Source organism: Citrus clementina, unplaced genomic scaffold, assembly GCF_000493195.1.
Source record: "Citrus clementina cultivar Clemenules unplaced genomic scaffold, Citrus_clementina_v1.0 scaffold_6, whole genome shotgun sequence".
Lineage (NCBI taxonomy): Eukaryota > Viridiplantae > Streptophyta > Magnoliopsida > Sapindales > Rutaceae > Citrus > Citrus x clementina.
This window is the reverse complement of record NW_006262139.1, coordinates 17,622,934-17,643,476: the sequence shown is the minus strand read 5'-3', so window position 1 is coordinate 17,643,476 and position 20,543 is coordinate 17,622,934. Positions and strand designations below refer to the sequence as shown.

The 20,543-nt window shown below is 35.3% G+C and overlaps 4 protein-coding genes across 4 annotated transcripts; 2 read left to right on the top strand and 2 right to left on the bottom strand.

The window, feature by feature from the left end:
• The first annotated feature begins 1,017 nt into the window (after positions 1-1,017).
• On the top strand, positions 1,018-5,224 carry LOC18038270 (leucine-rich repeat receptor-like protein kinase PXC2). The gene is made up of 2 exons (XM_024182683.1): positions 1,018-2,931; positions 3,502-5,224. Exons 1-2 carry the CDS (start codon positions 1,472-1,474, stop codon positions 4,943-4,945), a joined length of 2,904 nt encoding a protein of 967 aa, XP_024038451.1. The 5' UTR covers positions 1,018-1,471; the 3' UTR covers positions 4,946-5,224.
• A 1,306-nt stretch (positions 5,225-6,530) lies between these two features.
• Positions 6,531-11,287, bottom strand: LOC18038892 (dentin sialophosphoprotein). Its single transcript, XM_006429521.2, has 4 exons — positions 10,838-11,287; positions 9,830-10,757; positions 8,325-8,452; positions 6,531-7,332 (listed from the first exon to the last, which is right to left on the bottom strand). The coding sequence occupies exons 1-4, from the start codon at positions 10,958-10,960 to the stop codon at positions 6,880-6,882; spliced, it is 1,632 nt and encodes a 543-aa protein (XP_006429584.1). The 5' UTR covers positions 10,961-11,287; the 3' UTR covers positions 6,531-6,879.
• Positions 11,288-14,499: 3,212 nt separating this feature from the next.
• LOC18038890 (pentatricopeptide repeat-containing protein At1g09900) lies at positions 14,500-15,951 on the top strand. The gene has a single exon (XM_006429519.2). The coding sequence runs from the start codon at positions 14,774-14,776 to the stop codon at positions 15,935-15,937; it is 1,164 nt and encodes a 387-aa protein (XP_006429582.2). The 5' UTR covers positions 14,500-14,773; the 3' UTR covers positions 15,938-15,951.
• Positions 15,952-15,975: 24 nt separating this feature from the next.
• On the bottom strand, positions 15,976-19,609 carry LOC18037949 (elongation factor P). The gene is made up of 7 exons (XM_006429515.2): positions 19,192-19,609; positions 19,024-19,101; positions 18,824-18,930; positions 17,620-17,697; positions 17,192-17,293; positions 16,873-16,954; positions 15,976-16,457 (listed from the first exon to the last, which is right to left on the bottom strand). Exons 1-7 carry the CDS (start codon positions 19,313-19,315, stop codon positions 16,339-16,341), a joined length of 690 nt encoding a protein of 229 aa, XP_006429578.1. The 5' UTR covers positions 19,316-19,609; the 3' UTR covers positions 15,976-16,338.
• Between the last annotated feature and the right edge of the window lie 934 nt (positions 19,610-20,543).

The following is a 20,543-nucleotide window of genomic DNA, read 5'->3' as shown; positions in this document are numbered from 1 at the left end:
AGGAATTAGTTACAATTTCTTCTTTTAATTTCTTTATGTTGTACTTATGTAAAAATAATAAATAAATAAAATGTGTTTTATTTTCTAACATGTGCGGCTAGCTTATTTTCAATCTATTATAATCATTGTTTGACTTTGGTTACAATTTTTATTTTTATAGTAATATAATTATTGGGTTTTGGATGTTAAGATTTAAATTGTTTTAGTTTAAAATGGGACGAGAGCAAATTATTAAATTAAAAAGAAGAAAAACTAAAGGTGAGAAACAAATCACCTTTGGTAGGTATAATGAGTTACTGAATTTTAGATTAAATTTATATGGCCAAATTTTAAAATTGAATGGAATGATAAACTTGTAAAATACCATTGTGACAAACTTGAAAATATAACAGTGGCGAGTTCATAAAATGAGTATTAATTGCATTTCTATAATTAAAAAAAACTGCAGATTTTGAATGAGCTCAGCCAACATATAGTGTCGCTCCTAGTACCATTACAATTTCTTAATATGTGTTTCTTTGTAACTTGATTCATTGTCTTCATGATTTCTTGAACTTCAAAAATAATTTAAAAATTATGTTATAATGCTCTTTTTGCTTGAGATTAAATCTACAACTTTTTAACAATTTATTTTAATTTAAAATCTGATTGTTAACTCTTAATCTACTTATATATATATATTAGAAAAATACTTTGTTGAGAATGACAAAAAATTATGGGCTTGATTATATAAACAACTCAGTCGTGCGCTTGTCCAGTCGCATTTTAATTTTGTTACGTTGTAATAGAATCCAATAGGGGAGACCATTATGAAAATAGTGAAAAATTATATCCTTAATTGTAATATTTTTAGAACTTTTAGGGGCCTCCTTGATGTTACCTCACATTTCAAAAGCCAAAAAGAGAAGAAATGGTAAAATAAAAAGACTGACAATGGCTCTCTGTTTTCGCCGTTCAGAAGCTTTTAATGCTTTCTGCTTTACTCTCTCTCTCTCTCTCTCTGTTTTTTCCATGTCACTATTCAAAGTTTCAAACCAACCAAAGCTTTCATTTTTCTTGCTCTCTTTCACTCATTAATGTCTCCTCTTTCTAGGGCTCCATTCGCTTGACCTTCTCTCCCGTTCCTTTCGCCGCGAATATCTCCAGAAACCATCTTGAGTCCGGCACCCCTTTCTGACAATACCAAGCTTCTTCTTTGTCTTTTCCTCTGTTTCTCTGTCTTTAGTTTTTTAAAAAAGCTTTCATTCTGTTGAGGAAATGAAACCAACTGTTTCACAAAGGTGACTAAAACCAACCAAAACTGAGTGGTTTTGCTGGCCGGTTTCATTCTTGCTTTTGTTATTTTCTCTCTAATGGCTAAATCACTATCGCATGTACTCTGTTTTGCTTTGGCAAGCCTCAGTTTTTGTTGACATTATAGTGCGTTTTGCAAACTTATACAAGCTTTTGCTCCTTTGAAATTGAGTTAAGGATGCTACTTAAGCTCAAGTTAATCTTTTTACTTGTTTTAGCTCCAGTTTTTGTACGTTCTTTAGACCCCACATTCAACGACGATGTTTTGGGGCTAATCGTGTTCAAGGCCGGGCTTGAGGACCCAAAAGAGAAGCTAACATCATGGAGTGAAGATGATGATAATCCTTGCAACTGGGTCGGAGTTAAATGTGACCCGAAAACTAAGCGGGTCGTTGGGCTCACTCTTGATGGCTTCTCTCTTTCGGGGCATATTGGTCGTGGCCTTTTACGATTACAGTTTCTTCAAGTTCTTTCTTTGTCTAATAATAACTTTACTGGGACTATAAATGCTGATCTTGCTAGCTTTGGGACTTTACAAGTTGTTGATTTTAGTGAAAACAATTTATCTGGGTTGATCCCAGATGAGTTTTTTAGACAATGTGGGAGTTTAAGAGAGGTTTCTTTTGCTAATAACAATCTCACTGGCCCAATTCCTGAGTCTTTAAGCTTTTGTTCATCCTTAGAGTCTGTTAACTTTTCTTCTAACCGGCTTTCGGGACAGTTGCCTTATGGAATTTGGTTTTTGAGGAGTCTTCAGTCTCTTGATTTGTCTAATAATTTATTGGAGGGAGAGATTGTTAAAGGAATTTCCAATTTGTATGATTTGAGAGCTATAAAGTTAGGTAAGAATAAGTTCTCTGGGCAGCTTCCGGAAGACATTGGAGGCTGTTCAATGTTGAAAGTGCTTGATTTTGGTGTGAATTCTTTATCTGGGAGCCTTCCAGATTCATTGCAAAGGCTGAATTCATGCTCTTCTCTTAGTTTAAAAGGGAATTCATTCACAGGGGAAGTTCCCGATTGGATTGGCAAGTTGGCAAATCTTGAAAGTTTGGATCTTTCTTTGAATCAATTTTCTGTTAGGATTCCATCTTCAATAGGAAACCTTGTATTTCTGAAGGAATTAAACATATCCATGAATCAGTTTACTGGAGGATTGCCGGAGTCAATGATGAATTGTGGTAATCTTTTGGCTATAGATGTTAGCCAAAATAAGTTGACAGGTAATATTCCTACATGGATTTTTAAGATGGGCTTACAAACTGTGTCCCTTTCTGGAAATAGACTTGGTGAAAGTATGCAATATCCTTCTTCTGCGTCGATGAAGGATTCCTATCAAGGTCTTCAGGTCTTGGATCTTTCTTCAAATGCATTATCTGGTGTAATCCCATCTAACATTGGGGATCTTAGTAGCTTGATGCTCTTGAACATGTCCATGAATTATTTGTTTGGTTCTATTCCTGCAAGTATCGGAAAATTGAAAGCCATACAAGTTCTTGATTTCAGTGACAATTGGCTAAATGGAACTATTCCTCCTCAAATTGGAGGAGCTGTTTCACTCAAGGAACTGAAGCTGGAGAAGAATTTCCTGTCTGGTAGAATTCCTTCTCAAATCAAGAACTGCTCATCTCTGACATCTTTGTAAGCTCTCTCTTGCTGCCTGATTTCTGCTTTGATTCTGTTTGATTCACATTGTTAGTTGAATGCTTTTAACTTTTTAAAGTTTTTACATACTTACATTTGTACTTCATCTTAGTCCTTCAATAGTCTGGGCACCCACTGGATTGACCTTTTAACTCTTACAATATGATTAACTCAATGATACCTTGAGCATTATTCCAGAGGCCTAGATAATTTACGTAAAATTATTGTACAAGACATCAACAATAAGCTTACAATCTTAAAATTACAGCCTTGATATTGGTTTGAACAAAGATGTGAGGCAGACGAATTTGACTAATTTTATGTTGGCATTTTCACCCTGAAACAAGTAATATTTTTTGTGCAAGTTGATCTTTTGCTTGTGGTTGGCATCCTTTTAGAGCATATAGGTGAAGAAAGATGGGCCAGATCACCTGATCTTGAAATGTGGAATACAAATATGGTCCTTTCATGATTTTCAGTTCAAATACAATTTCACTTTCTTTAGTACAAGATTTGTTTCCGATTTTAATTTTTTTTCTTTTCTTTTTCTCTTTTCAAATTGTTCAGGATCCTGTCTCAGAACAACCTCACTGGTCCAGTCCCTGCTGCCATTGCAAACCTTAGCAATCTTAAGTATGTAGACTTGTCTTTTAATGACCTCTCTGGAATATTACCCAAAGAACTTATAAATCTTTCCCACCTCCTGTCCTTTAATATCTCCCACAATCACCTACATGGTGAACTACCAGTTGGGGGCTTCTTTAACACCATTTCCCCCTCATCTGTCTCCGGGAATCCATCCCTGTGCGGATCTGTTGTTAACCGCTCATGTCCTGCTGTTCAGAACAAGCCCATTGTCCTCAACCCCAACTCTTCCAACCCCTACACTGGCAACTCCTCCCCTAATCACCGTCGCAAGATTGTACTCAGCATCTCTGCCCTCATTGCCATTGGGGCAGCTGCTTTTATTGCCATTGGTGTAATAGCTGTTACTGTCCTCAATATCCGTGTGAGGTCTTCTATGTCACGTGCTGCTGCTGCACTCTCATTTTCCGGTGGGGAGGATTACAGTTGTTCTCCCACTAAGGATCCAAACTATGGGAAGCTTGTAATGTTTTCTGGCGATGCTGAATTTGCTGCTGGAGCTAATGCGCTGCTAAATAAGGACTGTGAACTTGGTCGTGGTGGATTTGGAGTTGTGTATCGAACAATCTTGCAAGATGGTCGTTCTGTTGCCATCAAGAAGCTAACTGTTTCAGGTTTAATCAAGTCCCAAGAAGATTTTGAAAAGGAAATGAAAACACTAGGGAAGATAAGACACCACAATCTTGTAGCTCTTGAAGGATATTACTGGACTCCATCCTTGCAGCTTCTCATTTATGAATTCATCTCCAGTGGAAGTTTATACAAGCATCTCCATGATGGATCCAGCAGAAATTGCCTCTCTTGGCGACAGAGGTTCAACATAATCCTGGGAATGGCAAAAGGTTTGGCCTATCTACATCACACGAACATAATTCACTACAATCTGAAATCAACCAATGTTCTAATAGATAGTTCTGGTGAGCCCAAGGTTGGAGACTTTGGTCTGGCAAGGCTGTTACCAATGTTAGACCGCTGCATCTTAAGCAGCAAAATTCAGAGTGCACTTGGCTACATGGCTCCTGAGTTTGCATGTCGAACGGTGAAGATAACTGAGAAGTGTGATGTGTATGGATTCGGGGTCTTGGTTTTGGAGGTGGTAACAGGGAAGAGACCAGTGGAATACATGGAGGACGACGTAGTGGTTCTCTGTGATATGGTTCGAGGAGCACTGGAGGATGGGAGAGTGGAAGATTGTGTTGATGCAAGGCTTCGGGGCAATTTTCCAGCAGATGAAGCAATTCCTGTGATAAAGCTTGGGCTAATATGTGCATCTCAAGTGCCTTCTAATCGGCCTGACATGGAAGAGGTCGTGAACATTTTGGAGCTGATCCAATCCCCTTTAGATGGGCAAGAGGAGTTGGAGTGAAGCAAATTTCTAGAAGGATGATGAGATTTCCGGCGAACAAGAATCCGGTTTGTCAGTTAAACAGAAGGAAAAAGATAACAGAGTGCTCAATATCAAGTTCTCTTCAATTTTTTTGTTTGTTTTTACTTGTCATTGTATTTTTCCTTTACTTTTACATTTCTTTCTCCCATCGGAAATTGTTACATTGTCCATTACCGGATTCTTTTTCATCGGTTGAACGTGGAACTTACAAAATATTGTTCATTTATATATCTCCATACATTCCACATTCATTCCCATCATCCCTCTTTGTTTTGCTCTCATATTGTCCATGGGATTTTCTGTAGTGCCCTCACAAGTCTCTACTGCTTCTTGATAAAATGGAAAATAGTTTAAAGTGTCCCAACAAGTTCTTGTCATTCTTTAATTCAAAAGAAAACAAAAGGGGAAAAAAGGAAGAAGGAAGAGGGAGACAAGAATAAAATAATAAGCTAATGATGGCTCATAAGTCGAGTTCTTGCCAAGTGACTCGAGAAAATTGAATGGTATTAATACATGATGCTGTTGAAAAAAAAAAGGAAAAAGGAAAAGCACTTGATTCCTTTTTTATATTTCTAAGCTTGAATTCACATTGACATTACTTTTCTTAAAATTTTTTGGCATGATCAAATTCTTTTGCAATTACACCACCAGTCATGCACCGGAAGCAGTGACAGTAGTCATTATATGAGCAATGAAATCATTCGAGGTTGGTCCAGAGACACTGATTCTCTCGTTTCTGCAAGCATGGATAATAATTAACGCTTAGATGTTAAGTTTAATATAATCAGGTGGTGTTGGACGCCTGGGAACCTAATGAAAATAAGCTAGGACATCATCAGAGCACAACACATGGGGGCCCTGAAAAGCACTTCTAAAACTTTATGCATGATAGTATTTAGTGCGCAACAATCATCATGCTTGCCATGGGAACTTTTAAAAGCGCTTTTTTAAGCTTATGGGTCATGAAAATAAAAAGGAATTCTTCTTATATATATAAATTTCTTAGTAGTTCATAAAACTAATTGAAGCCCAAATTAAAACATGGGAAGTAAAGCCAAAATAAGATGAAGAGTATTTATTGGTTTCTTGCCTTATAGCTTATTTGTTGCTTAGAAACTAACTGTCATCAGATTGCAGCACACATTGAATTTTGTGGCAACAGTTGAAAAATTTGAGTCTCAATTCAACTTCTTAACCATTTTCTCAAAGATACTTTGATTCAAAAATCTAAAAGTAGATCCACTAATACAATTAGTGCTCGACCTCAGTTCACAATCTAATCAAAAGCTTGGCAGTATCTACTTCAGATTATGAAATTTGGAGTGATCTGAGAATGATAAGACACCCATTTCATTGAACAAGGTGGCTAAAAGTGAAAGAAATATACCCATATCCATTGTGGGAACAGATTGAATGGAGTTTTGAATTGAATGACAGGCACCATTGATTCTTGTTTCTGCTTTTTGGTTCCAACCAAGCAGTGTCATTACTTTCCAGTCAAATGAGAGCTTGAAATAAAAAAGTACAGCATGTAAAAACAAAAAAAAAATATGTATATAACCAACTGTGTATACAGTACTTTTGCCATCTTCCCAAAACTTATTCCTAACATTGAAGGAATGGGGAGGGGGGAAAAAAAGAAAACAAAATTGTGGAAAACCACCAGTCAAGTGCTGTTCATTCACAGAACAAAGAGAGCTAACAACAGTTACAAAATGCATAAATATTATGCGCCTCACCATCCTATTTTTCGAATTCTCAGTACTATTTGTTATAATACTAGTACTATTGTTATAATACTAGTATGAGAATGCTTTACATTCAGTATATTAATTCTCCTAATTTTCTGTATATCTTGGTCCTCATCCAAGTCCCTGGTGAAACACCCATTTTGTATCTCATCTAGTAAAGTTCTACTCATTCCAGTCATGTTCCCAACCATCTCTGTTTGGAGACCTAGAAGTAAGACCATTGGCTGAAATGCTCCCTATACGAGATGCTCCTGGTGATTTCACTGCATTATTCTCATCCCAATCATCATCCCAACCTTCATCCCAACCTTCTGCTGTTTCCACATTCATAGCTGAAACAGATTCAGGCAATCCCATTTCAAGTTCTTGATAAGGAACTCCATCATTCCATCTCCTCTTCCTACATTTGCAGCAAGCCCATGTCACTCCAAATATGAGGACAGAAAGAATCAGGAAATATGCACCATTGATCGGTGTTAAAATCTTGTCATAAGATGGGAGGTAGATGAAAATTTTTTCTTCAGATGCAGGCCGACCCATGTGAAGCACACATTCACCATTTCCAGCATTCAATACAAGTTTGGAGTTCTTCCTAGCAGATAGGGAAATATTTATCTAAAATGAACAAATGGCGAAATAAAATGATCAGTGAAGTTTCCCATAGACTGTTTACAGTAATGCACAAACAAACAATAAACAACTGAGAGCAAAGAAACTTAAACACAAAAACAAGCTGTTTTAAACTAAGTTCAAATCTTGTTGTATCGTCAAATGAGCATGAAAAAATGATCAGGATCATAGATCTCAGCCAAATCAGCAACAAAGAAAGTATTCTTCTAGTTTATCCAAAATTTTTCCTTTAGCTTTCATATATATCTTAGCTTTGTTTCTAGTAAAAGACTTAGTAACGGTAGTCGCGATCTCTCCCCCCCCCACCAAAAACAAACAAAACCAGCCATTTTTACTCATAAAATTTCCAGACAGGCCATCTGAACTTAGCAACTTGCAGATAAAATCATTTCCTAAGAGTAACACAAGAAATGCCACCCGTTAAAGTTCAATTTTCCTTGTTTTTATTATATATTTCGATTGACAGATACACTCCACCCGCTTAACCTCAATTTTCATTTCAAACCTTATAACTAAAGATCTAACAGTTCCATTGAAAAATATAAAGGAAATTATCATTTGTCCACCCCCATTGTTTAATGCAAGTTTTAATATACTCAAATCCTTTTAAAATTATTAGCAGTCCCCCCAATATTTGCAAAGTGTATCAATTTTCCACTTCGACATTAATGGCTGTTAGTTTTGATGACATCACAGGGTAAAATAGAAAAAATGAGAAAGAAATTCCACCCCCCCCCCCCCCCCAAAGATTTTTTTTTTTCAAATTTTCTACCTTTTTTATTCTTTCCCCTTTTCTTCTTTGTTAAATTTAGTTATCTATATATTTTCTTAAAACAAATTGATTGTTTATAGAACAAAATTTTAGTTTAACAGCAAAGTATTTTTGAACTGTGATTAAACATTGGCTGGACAAATGATGATTTCCCAAAATATAATAAGCAGCAAAAAAAAAAATTAAAAGAAAAAAGATTCCCTACCTTTTGAGTTTGGTGTTTAGGTATTTTTAGCTGCTTCAAAGGGTTTTCAACAGCAGTTGGGATGGGAATAGTAACTATCAGAGTCTTTTCTCCTTCATTTTGGACTAGAATAGTTAATTCTCCGGACCCTGATAACAGAAAAGGAAATTAGATGAAGGATTACCGTGTTTTAAACACCTTAAACACTCCAAATAATGAAGAGCTACAATCTGCCTGCATGAACATAGCTATCAAACTCCCAGACACATAACTTGGGACAGGGCAAATCCTGAAATCACAAATGAACAGATAATGATATGAAGTGTAGGTGCTCAACCTAACTAACAAAGCATTAATTCAACTAAATAAGCTGCATGAATCCTTTTGCACTATTCTTGTCCAATGAGAAAATATCTAAAGTAAAGATTGAACTAAAGGAAAATGTGTGCTAATAAAGGGGCAAAAACATGTAAGTTATTCATTTGTTTATTTGATAAGATTAAAAATGCAACCTAGTGACTACCAAAACCCTACCTTGCACCCTGGAGCTAAACCTAAGAGAAGATCAAATTTATCTACATATTTAAATCAACGCATTCGGGAAGAACAATGGAAACTAATACAAAGATTTTGTTGACATGACAGGGAGGCAAATAAACTTGATCTTTGACAGTACTTTCTTAGCAGAAACACCAGGAAAAAGGATCAAAATGCCAACTATGCTTCAACTAGTTTAAAAGATATTTATAGGAAGAAGCAGAACAAAAGAAATAGCATATCAATAATCATATTATTTTTGAAGCATAATAACTAGTTGATTCTCATGCCAGTTGCAATAAAAAGAGATAAAATGCTTAAAAAGTTTTAGATTGCCATCAACATTTTGCATATCAAAAGTAATAATTAACTGAATGATGAATGATAAATCACACCTTCTTAATGTACTGAAAACAATACTACCTAACGACCAAGAGATTAATCAACCTTCGAACACAACTTCAATAGGGCGACACACTATTAAAGATGCATATTAATCTTACACGTCAATGACATCTGAGAATTAGTCTCCAGATATCCTAAGCTTTTCTAGAGCTGGTTTACTTTAATTCTAGAGAGCATTAATCTTATAGATGCAAGGAACAGTGCAACCAAATAATCATAGCAATCACTAATATCCAGGAAAGATATTAAGCCAATGTCTAACACCTAATGTAATATCAGTTCTCTCCTAATAGACACTTTCAAACTCTTCTCATCCAAATATAAATGCAAATAAATAATTCCAGATCAATTATCTTCTCATCCTCAACATTGCAAACTAAATCCTACAACCATTGTCCAAGTAATTGCATAATCTCTTAAACACATACTATCCAAATCCTAAAGTATTCCAAATAGTATTTCGTAACATCAAACAAGCATTTCTAGTAAGAGAAACAGCATCCAGAATGCCTCTTAAAATTACACAAATGCATACAAAAACCAAACTACACAGGAAAAAAAAAAAAACAGGCTATATAAATTACCAGTGTCAAAATTTTGAATGCAGGCAATCAGTGCCTTCAAATCCTCACACTTATGTAACCCATTGCATGTTTCATTAACCCCGAACTCTGAACCGCTTTTATCATCAATAGTCTTCTCTTTAACTCCACCGTTCTTCCCATTATCCATTTCATTGCTTTTATCATCAGTATTCTTCTCCTTCGCTCCACCATTCTTCCCATTATCAGTTTCATTGCTTTTATCACTCTTCTCTTTAACTCCGCCATTCTTCTCATTATCTGTTACATTTGTTTTATCAGCAATAGGCTTCTCTTTCGCTCTACCATTCTTCCCATTCTCTGTTTCATCGCTTTTATCATCAGTCTTCTCTTTCCCTACGCCAATCTTCCCATTATCTGTTTCGCTGCGTTTATCATCATTAGTCTTCCCTTTTGCTCCACCACTCTTTCCATTTTCATTGCTTTTATCATCAATAGCTTTCTCTTTAACTCCACCATTCTTCCTATTATCCGTACCATTAACATGTGTCTTTACTGGAGATGGACTCAAAAAATCTGTACCACTTACATTTTCCTTTACTGGAGAAGGACTCAACAAATCCATACCATTTACATGCTCTGGACTCTTCCCCTTATTAGGAGGACTTAACAAATCAGTACCACTTACATGTTCTGGATTCTTTCCCTTATCAAGAGGACTTGAATTCTTTCCATCATCCTTATGGTTAACATCCTTTGGGACTATTTGATTTTGGCCAGTGGAACTTCCTGAACGCGGAAAATTCAATTTTTTGCTGTTACCTGTAATTGGATTTTGAGGTGGACTAACCAAATCCGTTTTACTGATCGGTTTCGGATCCAAAGGCGCTGAATTGTTGGATGGTTGAACGTTTTCTGGCTTTTTCACTGGTCCAATCTGATTAGGATCCTGTTTATTTTCGCCTGTAACCTAACAAAAAATTTTTTTAAAAAAATAAAATCATCCATTTAAAAAATAATCAACATCAAATGAGAGGAATGGAGAATTACTTGCGCTGAAGTGGTATTATTTTGTGGGGGAGCTGCAGCTAAGTATCGAAATGTAGCATGGGCAACATCGGCAATAGAAATCGAAAACAAGAAAAACACTGCAAGGGCTACATTTTTATCCATTATTATTAACCAATTAAACTACCTCTAACAACTTGCTGTTATAAGGTTCCAAAATTTGAACTTAGCGGCTTGGCCCGTGGAAATCAAATCCCCAAAAACTGCGGCAATTTTCGATCCCAAAATCTCATCTTTGCTGCAAAATTAGAAGCTTTCATACAGTTTTTGATGCATCTGAGCTTGGATTTGACGCAGTTGAATAAAAATTGGACAAATTAATAATAAATTGAGAGAGGACAAATTTTTGGGTCCCGAATTCAACTGAAATTGAATAAGCAAGCACATTGATTAGATCAATTAGGGTTTACGCGGGTAAATCTAATCTGGGCATCTGGGAATGGTGACGTGTGCATGATTTGCGTCATTTTGAGTTCTTTTAAATATGGGCCTTACGTTCTACCAAAAACATTTGGGCCTTACACGACAGGCCCATTGAGATTTTGCCAAATTTTAGGATATGGATAGAGTGTTTTGGTGCTGTTTTTCAGACAATATTTTTCGTTTTCAAAACTGAAAATGACGAAGCTTTTATTGATTTTTTTTTTGTGATCATGGTTTTCTTTTTTTTTTTCTTTTGTTTTAATTACATCTTTATGAAGAAGATAAGAGTTTAGATTTACTATTAAGGGAGAGAGAAGGAGAAGATGAGAAATGAGAGTTAGAGATAAATTTGATGGAAGAAAGAGAAGAAGATAAAAATAAAGTAGATATTTAAGACGTGTATAATAATATTTTTTAATTAGTGTTTTTGGCTCTTATTTTAGAGAAGGAGAATAATATTTTTGATGTGATGTTTTTTACAATGAAAATTTACTTGGTAGTTTGTTTTCAAAACAACATATGAAAATGAAAACAGTAAAAAATTCTACATGAAAATATTTTATTTTTTATTATTTTAATTTTAATCAAAATGAGATCAAATTTCACGTAATAATAATAATTTTCAGAAAACCCTCTCATAATTCACTAAGTTTAAGAAATTAATTAGCATATAACAAAATAAACAACTAATGCTTTTAGTATTATAACAAAGTACATACTTAAAATACGAAAAATACATAAGCACATATGAACTTAAATAAAATAATTTAAAATAAAGCACCATTATTCATTCTTACTAGGTAAAAATTAAAAAAAGAAGAGAGGGATCTTCATGTCATATTTGACATAATAGAAGATCATATAAAATTTTAATGAACAATAAACAAAATTAGAGAATTAGAAAAATAAGTATCTATATCTTGTTACGAAGATATAAGGGTTGTTGAGTGATTATAATGAAGAAGAAAATGATATGGTGTAGAAGAAGTAAAAATTTGAAAGGATAACATAAAAGTAATTAAATAAAGAATCAATAAAGTGATAATTGAAATAATAACAGTTAGCATCACTTTTTACCTTACCTTTTTTAATCGTTCTCCAAACAGTTAAAAACTTCAATTTGGCATTTTCGAGTTTTCTTTATAAAAGTTCAAAAACGAAAATGTTTTATTCTCTAATTTTTTTACTAATTATTAGAAAATAACTTAACCAAACAAAAAACACCGAACAAAAAACGTGATCAAACGCACCCTTATTTATTTATTTATTTATTTTATGAACACCCTTATTTATTATTCTTTGGACAATGCATGAAAATTTGTTTCTTGATTTATTTTAAAGTTTGTTCCGTAAATCACAAAGCTAACGTGTATAACTTGTTTTGGCTTTTATTATTGTAAAAAAGAATCTGTTCTATTTGTTTTACAATTTATTTTTAAGGATGGTTACTACAAAATTTTGAAAATAAAAATGAAAACATAGGCTATATGACAACATCGAGTATGCTATCATAGACGCATTCTCAAATCCAGAAACACAAGATGTAGACCACTATTTTCATTTTTCAAAAACGTCAGTGGTGAAAAATGACAAAATTAAAGCACGTATTAGATTAGAATAATAAATCTAAATCAGTTTAGATTTTGTATATGCTACCAGAACCTTTTGTGTGAGCCAAGACTCTTAAAAAGGAGAAGAATGTTAGGGAATAAAACACAATTTGTTCCCTACAAGCAAGCATAAAGTCGTAAACTATGCTTTGGCTTATAACGATTGCCAGCCTGGCTCAAAATATTCAATTGGGACATGGGATTTAACTCTTAAAGGGGACAAAAAAAAAAAAAAAAATCTATCATTTAAAGTTGCAATAAATTGATATTTATGGTTGAATTTTTTTAAGGGAATTCCGGCTTGAATTATAAGAGAAAAGAAATGAGATTTGGTTGGTAGCATTGCATAATGGATAGCTATTTCCAAAAAGAATACGGCCCATAATGTGACCGAAGTAGCGTCGCATATTTATTGCTTGAGACAACTGGGAATCTGGGATACTGCAACACTTCACTTTGATTTGACAGCCTTTGCAGTTTCAATGCAGGCACTATTTCCTTGATTCTTTTTCCCCCTTCGCTTCAATCCAGCTGCTTGGCTTTCTAATTCCAAACTCAGCTTCTTTCAAGCTGAAGCCACTTTAACAGGATCAAAAAAAGAATCCTTAAAACCTTCCATCTGACATTTCATATGACTATAAACAAGTGATGCGCAAAACCATAAACCACATATGCTCCAATCACATCACATCACATCACATCATATGACAATGGCTTTACCAAGCGAAAGAATCAAGAACAAGAACAAAAGCAGCGTCGACGAAATAGAGGTGGTGTTAAGGAGATTTGGGGACGAGCAGAGCACGCTGCTGGATCAATTCGAGAGACTCTCATTTGAAGTGCAACTGAACCAAGCCATTCTGCGTAGGAGCCTCTCGGAACCAAGCCTGCCTCAGTCGAAATGCTTGGCATCCGCACCACCACAGCTACCGGTGCCGGTGCTGCGCCTGCGCCCGCTGATGAACACTCAGGTGAGACAAGGCCGACGTGGGTATGGTTTTGGTAAGGTTCTAAAGAAGTTGTTCAAGCCCATTCTTGGCTTAAAGGCTAGCCACAAGAACAACCACAACAACGGTGGAAGAAAGGTTAAGGAAGTACCAGATCCCAAAAATCTAAAGTATAACAAGGCCTTTAGTAAATCTTTGCGCTTTTGATTAACTAATGATCATTTGGGCATTTAGCAAATTCTCACAACAAATATTATGTAATATGACTATAAAAGATACAATCTTTTTTTCTCTACAATGATATATATTTATACGCAACGATGTTGGTGATTGGTAGATGATTTTGTTCTTTGATTTGTTGAAAGCTAAAGCCAATGACTTGTTATGAATATATAATTCCTACTCTGGGTTATCTAGTTGAGCAACTGATCATTATGGTCTTATTTAAAGTCCCATTAATCAAGAAACGAAATGACTTTACCAAATTCGTAATTAGTTGTCGTTTTGTTCAAAGCAGCAAACGACTTATCATACAGAAAAACGATGTAGTAAACGACTGGTCATGCATATATCATACAGCGAAGCGATATGTCATACAACCTGCTGCTCCTCCGGTATAAATTCGTTAGTTCGGTAAAGAGGATAAGACTCTGCTCAGCGTGATGTCTTCTCTTGTGCCTAGTAATTCTTTCATCTTCACCAACACCAACAGAAGCAACCACAACAAAATCCCATAATTCAACAAGCTAGTTGTTTTTGCCGCTGCGTCACTATCTACGGCAGAAAGCTTGGACTTGAAAGAGAACCCTCGTAGTCTACAAGCGCAAAGGTTCGTTGATAGAATCAAAGCATCACCCTTGAAAGAGAGAATCGATATATTCGATAGCATTAAAAAGGATGGGACAAATTGGAGTGTGTCTGACTTCAACGACTTGCTCATGGCTTTAGTCATGTTAAATGAGCAAGAAACTGCCGTGAAATTTTTCTCTGAGGCATCATCTTATGGGTTAGCGCCAAATTCTTGGACATTTTCGATTATGATTAGATGTTATTGCAACAAGAATGGTTTCTTTGAGGCCAGAAAGGTTATTGATTGCATGTTTGATAATGGGTATCATCCAAATGTTACAACTTTTACTATTCTTGTAAATTCATTGTGCAAAAGTGGGAGGTTGAAGGAAGCTCTTGAGGTTCTTGACCAAATGGGTAGAATAGGTTGCAAGCCGAATATTCAGACGTATAATTGTTTGTTAAAGGGTTTGTGTTATGTGGGAAGAGTGGAGGAGGCATATGAAATGTTGATGAATGTTAAGAATGATGGCTTGAAGCCTGATGTTTATACGTATACCGCTGTTATGGATGGGTTTTGTAAAGTGGGTAGGTCAAATGAGGCTATGGAATTGCTTAATGAGGCTATTGAGAGGGGAGTGACGCCAAATGTGGTCACTTTTAACACACTTTTTAATGGGTATTGTAAGGAAGGGACGCCTATGAAGGGTGTTGGTTTGTTGAAGCTTATGAAGAAGAGGAATTGCTTGCCTGATAAGATTAGTTATAGCACCTTGTTAAACGGGTTGTTGAAATGGGGGAAAATAAGGCCAGCAGTGAGCATTTTCAAGGAAATGGTGAGATTTGGATTTGAGGTTGATGAGAGGATGATGAATAGTCTGCTAAGAGGGCTATGCATGAAATCATGGGAAGAGAAGGACTTGTTAGAAGATGCCTATCAAGTGTTTGAGAAAATGACTAAAAAAGTTTCTGTCACGGACCCTGGAACGTATGGAATAGTGATCCGAACTCTTGGCAAGGGAAAGAAAACTGATGAGGCTTTGATCCATTTGCATCATGCGATTGAAATGGGTCATATTCCTCGGACGATCACCTTTAACAATGTGATTCAAGCGCTTTGTGGTGAAGGAAAGATTGACAAGGCATTGTTGCTCTTATTTCTCATGTATGAGCATGCTAAAATTCCAAGCAGAACATCATATGACATGCTGATTACAAAGCTAGACCAACTGGAAAAGTCTTACGATGCTTGTGCTCTATATGGTGCTGCATTGAAACAAGGCGTTATTCCCCAAAGGAAACCACAGGATTGAACCTTAGGCAGGCTTGTTCTACAGATATGTTTATCTGATTGGAAAATGAATTATCTATTTATCGTATTATAGAAATTCTTTTACACTGATAAGTGGTAATGTTATTACCGGAATTTTAGCTTATATTTCCCATAGGGAAATTTGTAACACCAGCAGATAAATTGAAACTCTTGCTCAACTGAGTTCTGAACTAAGCCTAATCCATAAAGAAGAATTATATCGACTCATATTTCTAAATGTATGTAAATGGAACTAACTACTGCAGAGAGCCAAGGTTTGAAACCCCTTAACTATCTCAGGCTCGTGTACATTTCTGGCATCAATGAAGATACAACAGGCTACCATTACAGCAAAAGTATATAAAAAATTTTGCCGATGAAAGAGATCTCCATAAGCTAGGCCTATGCACGAGTCATGTATTGCCCAGTTCTTGTGTCCACCAATATTTCATCACCTATATTGACAAATAATGGTACATTCACCACAGCACCAGTGTCTAGAGTTGCTGGTTTTGACCCCCCTGCCACAACAACTTTATTTCTCAAACAAGTTCAAGAAGAATTTGGACATTAAATGAAATTGCACCAAAGAAAAGTCGTACACCAGAACAGAATTATTTAAACATAAAACTTCAACACATGAGAAAGCACTGAAGAGACTTTAGTTGTTGCCTTGTCAATAATAATTAGTTGTTAATTGGTTTTCTTCCCTACATAACCTACTGAAATGAAATCAAGTGCATCCAAACTGGTCACGAAGCTGACTAATATGGTATAGCACTAGGTTCTGACCCGTTCAACTTAGTCATATCAAAACCAGATCTTGAAAAAACCTTCTGGCTTGTCTCCACGGATCATTACTTAATGCAACAAACTTACAACTATACCAAAAGGATAAGCAATCGAGAATTTCATAGAGAAGCAAAATGACAATACCTGAAGCAGTGTCACCCTTAAGGCCAGGATCAACATCAACCACAGTCAGCTGAACTGTAATTGGAACTTCAAAATCAATAATCTGCAAGCATATCAATCAAAGGACTGTTAAGCAGCAGATAGTGCAAATGGCAATGCAACTTTATCAAGCAGTAAGGATGGCGCCACCCTTATGAATGTAAGCACATGTAGCTAACTTGTGAATGTAAGAATACAGCTAATATACATGGATGGAGCTTCCTAGTCATCAAGGAAATGTCTATTTAGTTATCTAGGAAAGATTCGCCTTTTTAAATATCTAAACTTAATAGAAATTTACTTTTCCTTTCCAGAATAGCAAATTGCAGTCCATTCCCTCTTTCAGCCACTTTTTCTTATCTCCGACATCTGTCTCATTAAGACGAACTTCTTCAAATGTGGTCTGTAAAAAGTATGACATTGTGGATTAGAGACATAAAATGGGTGGAAAAAACAAAAAAAGAAAGAAAGAGAGAAACAAGATACTGAATGTCAGTCATTGCTCTTTGAATTCAAAAAATGAGAAATAATAATTATTTCTTTCCTTTATGATGAAATGATTCCAACATTCCTCAAATCTACCAAACAAAATGATGCCAGATAATGTAATAATGCATAATACTATTGCCAAACAAGAATAGATGGGAACTAAGTATATTTAAATTTAAAAATAAAGTAAAATATATAACAAATTAGATGAAGCTGGATAAAAATTAATTTGAACAATACCAGATCCATAAACACAAACATGGAGCCATCTTTGTACGTGAATTGCTTGGTTTCCTTGAATACATCTGCCTCTTCAACCTGGAGAAATATTACACGTATAAATGCATATAAAAGATACAAATAGGGATCCAATTTCAATGTGGTGTAATGAAGTCATAAATGAAGCTTGTCCATGCACAATATGAAATCAGTTTCAATGAACTTTCAAAAGCTGGTACAATATGCTATTGTCAAGACTTGGCATGCACCATGCGTCTACTAAGAGAAACATCTAAAAGATCCAAACGAAAAAAAAAAATGGTCATCTTCATTCATCAATCTCTAGTACAACAAAGTGCCCTTGAAGCAGCAAGCACAACTGAAGGGGTTTTCAGTACTTCATCCCCTTTCCCAAATGCCAATCAACCTTGATCATCTTTTCTGGTCTTCCAGACTTAAATTTTGGTTGCCAGGAAAGCACAATAATTTGTCACCAGAAGAATTATGGCTAGTTAATAAATGTGTATTAACGGCAAGTAATGTCTTTAGATCACTACTTCTATCCTTGACTCATTGAAAGGGCACAAAATATGGGCATCCTTGTTCTGTTGGACACGATGTATGCAACTGAACAGCTGTGAATGATCAACAGATCAATAACCATGACTGCATGCTGCATTGAAGCATACAGTCACACCATCGAAACCCAACCTAAGATAACAATGTCATGCTAATAAATATTCTATAACTCTATGTAACTGCAACATTTTGATCATATTATGAATGCACCCAAATCTTTTTACGGTCTGAAACCACTGCACACCACTTATAACAACTGGATTTGAATTTCCAAGTCACAAATATATTACCAAAAAAGCTTGCACCTTTACAAGATTTATGGAAACCATTTGGGCAGTGAATTCTTATTACTTTGAAATCAACCGAAACATTAGTGCTTAGGATCATTGATTCAGAAGCAATTACTCCCTTCAAATGACTAATCCTCAACAACTTACAAGCGCCAAAGTGAAGAAAAAAACAAAACCTAAATGCACGAACAACCCAGAAATTTTGGTGTTCCTTATAATCCAAGGATGAAATCACTAAGCTGGCAAATAAAGTTGGTGTTCTTTTGAAATGTAAAATGTTTGGCCGTCGGCACTCTGCAAACCCAGTTAAACTCACTAATTGGAAAAATTAGAATTGCGGTTTAAAATAAGGATACCGTAATCCCTGCACGAAAAGTTCTCTCAACAGTGGTTCCAGACATATAATTGCGAAGCTTGGTCCTCACAAATGCTGCTCCTTTCCCAGGTTTCACATGAAGAAACTCTACGAATGATAGCAAAAAATTTTACCATTAACTATTATTACTAACTTGTTGAGCTAAAAGTAACCAAACAAAAGAGATTACAAACATTATACCCAAAACACGCCACGGAGCTCCGTCAACTTCAATGTTGGAACCCACTTTGATATCGTTGCTACTAAACGCGTAGATCCCTGCAACCGAAACCCAAGCACTTAACAATTACATCTCATCCAATTTCAATACCCATATCTAAAATAAAATGACAGGGCTATCAATTTTACTGGGAAATTTGGAACGTGGTCGCATTGGGAGTACGGACGGCTTTGACGAGAGTGTAGTAAATGACGAACGGCGGAGGAGATAGGGCGCTGATGAGAGATTAACGGTGGCGGCGGTTCCCGCCATGGTGGTTGGTTATCTGTGAGAAATGATATTTGGTTTTATCAAACAAAATACAGAAGGCCGCGACACGCTCTCTTAGATAAGGAGTGTGTCCCGGAATGAGAGTCTGGGTACTACCGCCTAAAGCATATCGAGACTTGAGAGCAGCCAATACCTTCTTCCCCTATTATTATTTTTTTTTTGAAAAAAATGAGAATAAAACAGTAGTAGAATGAACGCAGCGTATCATCTGACCATTATGCGATGTATGCGAAAAGCAAATTGAGTTTATTATATTGCAGTGGCGGATCTACAGCCCTGCTGCCTAGCCCAGCAAAAGTTCATTTATACCGTTTTTTTTTAATTTTTTATATAATATAAAATTTTAGTTATTTTCAAGTATATGTCTCTAAATAAACTTTATTTTATAAGATGATTAAATTATATATTTATTGAATAAATCGAAAGTATTAAAGGTTAAAATATTATTCTTGCTTTTATTTATTATAAAAAATGTAATTATTTGGTCTAATTAAAAGAAAAATATGTTAATATATTATAGCAGGTTAAAAATTATTCCTCCTTTAATTTATTAAAGAAACTGTTATGATTTTTTTTTTGAACTTAAAAAACTACTGTTATGATTTGGTCTAATTGAAAGAGAAACATGTCAATATATTATAATAGGCTAAAATGCTATTTCTCCTTTGGTTTATAATAAAAATTATTGTGTTTGGTCTAATTGAAAGAAAAACATGTCAATATATTGGATAAAACTGTGGTGCAACTGTGGTACCGTGTCACAGTTGCACCCAACCGTTGGATTCCCACTTATTCAAGTGGATCCCACTCATTTGAGTGGATCCAACGACTGGTGCAACTGTGGCACGGTACCACAGTTGCACTGTAGCCTTACCCTAATATATTATAACATCATCACTAGTATTATAACATTTTTATAATTTTATGATTTATTTCCTTCATAGTCATACTTACTATTTTTATTTTATTATACGGAATTATCTAAATATTTCACAATCTCTATCAATAAAATAAACAAGAATTTTATAAATTATTTTTTAATCATAATTTTTATTGTACACTTATTGTTGCATTGTTGTCATTTTTTTATTATATTCATGGATCCACCTATGTTACAACAGTTGCACCATACCACACTTTTTGTCTCTATTTGGCAGAGCCGTTGGATGCTTTATTGTTCAATCTAACGGCTGCAATTTTTTTTTTAAAT

Excerpts from the sequence above, each read along its gene's own strand:
- LOC18038270 (XM_024182683.1), top strand. The coding sequence starts at position 1,472 with ATGCTACTTAAGCTCAAGTTAATCTTTTTACTTGTTTTAGCTCCAGTT. Across the intron at positions 2,932-3,501 it reads TGCTCATCTCTGACATCTTT|GATCCTGTCTCAGAACAACC; the intron begins GTAAGCTCTCTC and ends CAAATTGTTCAG.
- LOC18038892 (XM_006429521.2), bottom strand. The coding sequence starts at position 10,960 with ATGGATAAAAATGTAGCCCTTGCAGTGTTTTTCTTGTTTTCGATTTCT. Across the intron at positions 10,758-10,837 it reads ATAATACCACTTCAGCGCAA|GTTACAGGCGAAAATAAACA; the intron begins GTAATTCTCCAT and ends ATTTTTTGTTAG. Across the intron at positions 7,333-8,324 it reads CTAAACACCAAACTCAAAAG|ATAAATATTTCCCTATCTGC; the intron begins GTAGGGAATCTT and ends TGTTCATTTTAG.
- LOC18038890 (XM_006429519.2), top strand. The coding sequence starts at position 14,774 with ATGGCTTTAGTCATGTTAAATGAGCAAGAAACTGCCGTGAAATTTTTC.
- LOC18037949 (XM_006429515.2), bottom strand. The coding sequence starts at position 19,315 with ATGGCGGGAACCGCCGCCACCGTTAATCTCTCATCAGCGCCCTATCTC. Across the intron at positions 17,294-17,619 it reads TGTTTGTGTTTATGGATCTG|ACCACATTTGAAGAAGTTCG; the intron begins GTATTGTTCAAA and ends TACTTTTTACAG. Across the intron at positions 16,458-16,872 it reads TAAGGGTGACACTGCTTCAG|GGGGGTCAAAACCAGCAACT; the intron begins GTATTGTCATTT and ends TTGTTGTGGCAG.